Raw genomic sequence first — 7,142 nt, 5'->3', positions numbered from 1 at the left:
TTGCCAGAAACCATTCCCTGGGGGTCACATAGCATCTCCGCTGGGAGACAAGTGTTCCAGGTACTTGCAAAAACACGTCTTGAAAAGCCACAGGGATAATCGATCTGTACACAAACTGCAGGAAAACAGTGTTTCTAATGGCTCTGGGCTTCTCAACCAGCATGACTGAAGACAGCTGCTGAACTTGGTGAAACAGGTTGTTTACAAGTCCTGACATAATACGTGTTTTCCTGAAAGTCCGATAGACAGTAATATGCCATTATGCAGACTGCAGATGCTAGAAGGTTTGTTGTTTTGGCCAGACATCAGCTCTAGGGAATCTTTCAGTATAATGTTGTTTTTCAGTTCCGTGTCTCTTGATGAATGGTGGGTAGAGAAAGTAGGTTTTTGCAGGCTTAAAATTTGATGCAGTGTGTAGACAGGAGAGCAGGACCCAGCATACCCAGTCCCATATTCAGTGGTGTGAGCTACCAAGCTTGTCTCTGTCGGATGGAAGTAGTTTTTTCTTAGCAGTCAGGGGAGCTGCAAGTTGGGCTATTCATTTGTATCGGTGTTTGGGATCAAAGGTACATGGCTACCTATGGACCTGGTTTGGGGTTCCCTGCAGTCAACAGCAGTGGTGTTTTGAAACAGTCCTTATTACTAAGTTAATTGTCGTGTATTACAATGTGGATAGATGAGCTACTACATAATGCTTAAGCCGAAACTTCTAAATAGCATCCACTTACAGCTTGAGTCCTGTATCTGCGTACAAGGGCTTCAGTAAACTGGTTTCCAGAAGCATTGAGCTGCAGATACAGTGGGATATGATGTAAGTTATCTAAATCTGCAGAAGATCCCACTACTGAAATGCTAGTTACTGAAGGCTTTTTTTTTTGCTTGAAAAGTCTTTCCTGAGTTAGTAAATAATAATGGTCACATAGCTCCAGAAATAAAAGTGTGGATAGTCCTTATTCAGGTGGATGCATACACGGGTTTAAGGACATGCAGAACTGTTAATATACTATCTTATTATCCAGTTCTCCTCCTGGGATATTAGAATTCTCTATTAAGCAGACTACATTAAACTTCTAGCTGTTGCTGATCTCAGCTCAAAAATATAGTTAGATAGGTCTGTGTGATGATGTGATGGGCAGTTGCTGAGTTTACCTGGGTATGTTCCTCAAGGTGTTTCTAAACATGCCACAAAAGTGTTAGCAGCACAGGAAAATTGGTAACACAGGCTGGGACAACAAGGTGTCTGTTTCATTGCTGCTTGACTAAGGACACATCAGCCATCAGCTGGGCTGGAGAAATGAGGAGAAAGAGAACTTCTTTGAAACAGTTATAAATATTCTGCCTTCTAAAAGGACTGTTTGGAATGTTTTCCTGTGTTTGAATGACACCCCATTGTCATTTTAAAGACCAAATAGAAGAGGGTCTGAGAGGCTTACAGCACGTCACAGATGAGGCAGAATCTATCCAAAACTATGGCCATCCAAGCGAGGCAGAACAGATCTGTTGCCCATCAGTAGGGCCATGCACTGCTCCGTAGCAGATATGGAATTTCACCCCATGATGTCCCTTGCTTCCTGATGCTGGTCATGGCGCTCCTTGTACTGGAGCTATAGATGCTTTCCCCACCCCCCTTCCTTTTTCTTTTTTTAATTTGAAAAATTTCTGGCATCTGATTCCTGAAAAGGGTTCTGGAGCAGGTTTGGTGAGCAGACAGCTGTAGCAGGTGACTCAACCAAACCACTCGAGACAGTAAATGAAACTAGAAAGGACCCAGAAGGGATACAAATGAATAGAAAAGAAGTGTGAATTTCTGATAACGGTGCACAAACCCTTTTAAATTACCAGTGGCTCTTGTATACTTTTAGAAACAAGTTTCTGGCTACAAAATGCCTATTGCGACACACTAATTTTTCTTTTTCTTTTTTATTTTTTGACCCAACTCAGACCAAAAAGTCAAAAGGCCATGTTCTGCACCCTGTCTTTGTGATTCGTGTTGCAACGTGTATTCCCCGGAGAGAAAATCTACAACATTGTGGAAGCGTTAACACCTTTTTGGGGAATTTTATGTTCAGATCTCTTTCTTCCTGCATACATTACATAACCCTACCATCCTACCCCCTAGAGAACAGGGCATGAAAGGTTTCTGGGAAAGCCGGTTCTGCCTTTTCACAAAAGGAGGACAGACATGCCCTGAAGTCCTCCTACACAGTACCAAATGCTGTGCATTCAAGAGACCTGCTGGTTAATGATCTTGCCCATAAGTGATGTTTTAACCATAGAGTAGGTTTTGTTTGCTTCAAAAGCCACAAAGCCAAAGAGGAAGCATCGGAGAACGTGGGCAGGACGGCGGCCAGGAGCCTCATGACCTCATCTTTTTCCGCCACATCGGGATTGGTGGCTGTGCCTGGGACAGGGTTTAAATTCCCCGAGGTCAGAGATGTCAGGCAGTCGGGGACGAGGGGAGAAAGCCAGAGTTCCTGGGAGCCAACTGGCTGAAGCTGCCACTAGGATCACTAAGGGCACTCTTGCAGCAGCTGACTCCTGCACCAGAAAAGGTAATTTGTTCTGCTTTTTTACCTGACATGTGCCATTCTGTCTGCAGCTTCATTCAAGAAAGCGTTGGGCAGGAGATCTTTGAAAACTCCTTCACTGGACAGGGACATTTGATGTTTCTCTGTGGAAAAAGGTGTGCTTTCATAGGAGCAAAGTTGCTTTAGCGATGCAAGGTATGATACATGATCACAATTTTAAATCTGTGTGCTGATAGATGTCAGAAGGAGGTTACTGAAAAGCTGGAAACTCAAAGCTGGTACTTGAACACAGAAAGCTTCCTCCCTCATGTAACCACTGCCTGGCAATGTCCCTGTTTCTCCTGGCAGGTTTGCAGTTTGTGCTGCATGCTACTGAACGGACAGGATCAGTGTAACTCTTGAAATTGTAATACCTCTATTAGAGTGTCCTGTCTTAGGCCCAGCCTTACTAATGCATTTTAAATGTGCCCTTAGTAGCCTTTTTTTCCTGCTATGATTTACTAAAGTTTTAAATGCCTCTTTTTCACCAGTAAATCAGTTTAATTTCTCAGGAATGTTCCTTAACCTGGGAATTGGTCTGTCAGCACCAGAATTTACTGCAGCTCAGCACCCTCCTAATTTCAGCAGGAATCACTCATTTATTAAATTGCTAAAACTGCCATATGAGCAGATACTTCACTTAATCTCTTGCTTGGAGAGACAGGTTATTCTGTTCAAACTTCTGGAGGGGGAAATAAAGGTCTATCAATAAGAGCAGTTTATGTTCATATAAACGGAGGTTACTCACAGCAACTCCAGTTAATAACCCTGAAAACTAGTTTTAAAATAACTGAAAAGAGAATCCAAGCCAAATTTGTCTTGTCTTGTCTCTTCTGACAAAACTGTGTTAAATGATGATAAACCAAAGCTGATCTTTATAGCACTTTGTTTTTCACAAGGTTTTTCCTTTGCCAGTGCAAGTCAGTAGATGACAGAAGGAATCTGCTCACCTTCTCAGTGCAGCTATTCGCACCACGGCTCTGCACTTCACAGTACCTGCTTTTAAAATTCTTGCAGCTTTTGAGTTGCTAAGTCATTACAAAACTAGCTGGGTGTGGAGTGGTAATGGAGGACAGAGGAAAAAGATTGACATGGGTAGTCTGAATCCTTAGCAGAGAGCTAGTCTCAGCACAGTGAAGTACACCAGGAGAAAGTAAAAGCTTAAGGGATTTTTGTGGTATTTTACCTTGCTGACTCACTGTTCCAAAATATTTTCTAGGTAAATCGTTACGATGAAGGTGGCAGTTCTGTGTTTATGCTTTATCAGTATCACCGCTGCATGGCCAGTGAGTAAACCACAAATGCGTATCACCAATGACTTGCATATTTTCTTTGTATATTAGAAAGAAATCAATACTGACAAATGCTTTTTCTCTTTTCTCCCTTCAAGGTGAGTAAATCCAAGCACCATGCCATTTCTGCCAGCTCTGAAGAAAAATATGTAAGCTCCTTTTGTCTTTCTATGAGTTTTTTTTAATAAATTCTTCCCCCCCCCCCTCTATTACACATTAGTATCAGAATACCTGTTTTACAATTGTAGCTGCTAGCAGAACATGTCCTCACCTGGCTGTTCTGAGCCAGTTTCTCAGACAGTCAAAGCAGAGAGCCACTGATGTCAGTAGACTTTTGCCATGTTAGATGTCCTGGCTGTGGACTTTTGTCAGCTGCATCTCTGGACTAGCACTGGAAATCTTAACGAAAAATGTGTAAGCTGTCAGTTAAAAGAGAAAAGGACTGCAGCATGGCATAGCTACTATAACCCACATTCATTAGTGTGGATCAGATGACAATATTTGGTGTTGGAAGAGCACTTTAATACAATTTCCATGATTTTTTGGAGTGGTGTAAATGAACTCTATTAAATAGTCTTCTATATAGCTATTTGATTTATACTCCATTTCCAGCTACTACCCATGTAAAATTAATTCTTTGCTCTGCTACTGCATTTAGTTTAGAGCCTTCATGATGCGGGAGATAAATCACTCTTGGGAAAAGGACCTGAGAATTAGCATAAACAATGGTCACTAGATATAGCTCCAAATTTCACTGAACAAAAATGAGCTGGAAAAACTGATCTGAAATTCCCCAGCCTCTGCCAGTGGGAAAGGCACATCTGTATTATATTGTTTGGGTATAATGTTCATCTGGGATCATGGCTTGTTCTGAGTCCTCTTCCTACTGCAATGAATGGCTGAGGATTTGCAATTGCAGGGGGTATTGATGGCACGTACTGCAGATGCCACCTCTGCCTGAAAACAGAGGTTGTGATGCAGACAGCTTTGCTTGCTCCTGTATGCTCCTCTGTGGATTAACCCCCCCCCCTTTTTTTTTTTTTCATCTTAAAGGATGCCAGGGGCCATCACTCACACAGGTATCGACACCACCATGTGAATTCTCAGTCTTGGGAGAGTCTGGAGCACCCACAGAATGACCTGGCATCACCTCAGCAGGTAGGGGAAACTAACTGGAAGAGAAAACAGAGCACCTTTCAATGCCAAGATTTGCAAGTTAGGATTAAGTGCTTAAAGAATAGTCAACATGCTGATCGGCTCTACTGTGTACTAATAGTGAGTTTTATGTTGTTTTCAGACTCTTTACTCTTCAGAAGAAAGTGTGGACCTCCCAGTAAAACCAGTAAGTGTTCTGAACAGCAAAATGTCAGTTGAGTGCTACAGGGCAGCCAGTGTGTAACAGCACTCAGTTTTTCCTCAATGAAATGAGTTTTTTTTATGGTAACATCTCTCCTTAAACAAACCTCTCCCTTTGCTTCACCAAAGCAGGGTGAGGCAAATTCAGAGTGATTTGTGCACATAGCCCCTCAACAGTGCATAAGCGAACAGGACAGATACCAGTCTGCACATCTCAGATGTATGTTCATTTGCCTCATGCATAATAAATGTTTTCTAGCACTTCCCTGATGTGTCAAGCAAAAGCCATGAAGATGTGGATGATGATGATGATGATGAAGATAATGATTCCAATGACACGGATGAATCTGATGAGGTTGTCACAAGTTTTCCCACAGAAATTCCAGTAACTGTACCATTCCCCCCTTTCACCCGGGGAGACAATGCCGGCAGAGGTGACAGCGTGGGCTACAGGGTGAGGGCAGTGAAGTCTAGCAAACTCCGCAAAGCTGCAAAAAAGGTAAATAGTGCTGAGCAGTGGTACCCAGGTTTTTGGAAAAGGGTAGCCAACTTGAAAATGGACATGTTATTTTGTGGGAGTCAGTTTTCAAAAGGATTGTTGAGGGGAAAATAGGCATAAGTGAAGGAATGTATTTCCTTTCTCTGGATACTTTAAATCAGGGGGTATTGATAGCTGTCAGCGTGGTGAGGCAGGACTGTAGCCTGCTGCTGCAAGCTGTGCAATACTGCAGTTTGCACTATCATGCTGTACTTGCACATGTGAAATTTGAGGCCAGGGTCAAACCTGAGTTCCTTGCAACATGAAATGTTCACGTGACACCATAAAAGACCATGGTGTCTCCAGGCGGAAATGAATCGTGCAGGCTTTGAGTGTCCCTGCAGCCTATGCAGCTCACTTTGGTGAGGTACTGCAGCACCTGTTGACGGATCAGTTCCTCAGGAGTGACGATGGCTCTCTCTTGTTTTGCTCTCTAACACAGCTTATTGCGTATGATGCCACGGAGGAGGATGAGAGCGTTCCAGATGCAGACAGCCAGCAAGCAGGGCTCTCCCAGGAGGATTCTGCCACCCGCCACTCCCTGGGGAAGCACACTGTCAGCAGGGAATGGGCTGACAAGAGCCACGGGCAGGACAGCAGCGAGCTGGACAGCAAGCGCTGTGACCGAAGTGTGGAAAACGACAGCTGGCAGAAATTCAACAGCCGTGAGGCAGAAGCTGATAGCAAGGCTAGTGTCAGAGGGGATAGCCACCAGAGCGTGGAAAGCAGGGAGAGCCATCAGAGCGTGGAAAGCAGGGAGAGCCAGCAGAGTGTGGAAAGCAGGGAGAGCCATCAGAGTGTGGAAAGCAGGGAGAGACAGCAGAGCGTGGAAAGCAGGGAGAGACAGCAGAGCGTGGAAAGCAGGGAGAGACAGCAGAGCGTGGAAAGCAGGGAGAGACAGCAGAGCGTGGAAAGCAGGGAGAGACAGCAGAGTGTGGAAAGCAGGGAGAGACAGCAGAGTGTGGAAAGCAGGGAGAGCCGCGTCTCAGCTGAGAGTCCTGACGATAACAGTAACCAAACATTGGAGAGTGCTGAGGATGCTCGCGATCGTCACAGCATTGAAAATAATGAAGTCACCCTTTAAAGGGGGACGAGTGTCATGTTCCCCTTTTTCAGTTCCTGCCTAAGGGGAGGGGGGTGCAGCTTCATTTTGGGTACCTGTACAGCGTAGGGCATATGGTGACTTCCTGGGTTTGGGGCTCTTCTTTGCCCAGTGGCCTCCCCTTGGCCGCCAGCAGTGCCCACGCCCCACGTGCTGTGCCGGCCTCGCGGGACGCGGTGACAGTGGCGCAGGGCGGCCAGACGACGCTGTGGGCACGCTGCTCTCCGTGCTGCCAGCCTGTACTTGCTGTAACTGGATTGCAATAAAGCCACAACAACTCGTACCCG

The 7,142-nt window shown here is 44.8% G+C and overlaps 1 protein-coding gene across 1 annotated transcript; it reads left to right on the top strand.

Moving 5' to 3' along the window:
* The first annotated feature begins 2,400 nt into the window (after positions 1-2,400).
* SPP1 (secreted phosphoprotein 1) lies at positions 2,401-7,138 on the top strand. Its single transcript, XM_080369467.1, has 7 exons — positions 2,401-2,552; positions 3,787-3,853; positions 3,958-4,008; positions 4,913-5,017; positions 5,157-5,201; positions 5,475-5,714; positions 6,196-7,138. The coding sequence occupies exons 2-7, from the start codon at positions 3,800-3,802 to the stop codon at positions 6,835-6,837; spliced, it is 1,137 nt and encodes a 378-aa protein (XP_080225593.1). The 5' UTR covers positions 2,401-2,552; positions 3,787-3,799; the 3' UTR covers positions 6,838-7,138.
* Positions 7,139-7,142: the final 4 nt, after the last annotated feature.

This window comes from Falco punctatus (assembly GCF_963210335.1).
Source record: "Falco punctatus genome assembly, chromosome: 1".
Lineage (NCBI taxonomy): Eukaryota > Metazoa > Chordata > Aves > Falconiformes > Falconidae > Falco > Falco punctatus.
This window is presented reverse-complemented; position numbering and strand designations above follow the sequence as displayed.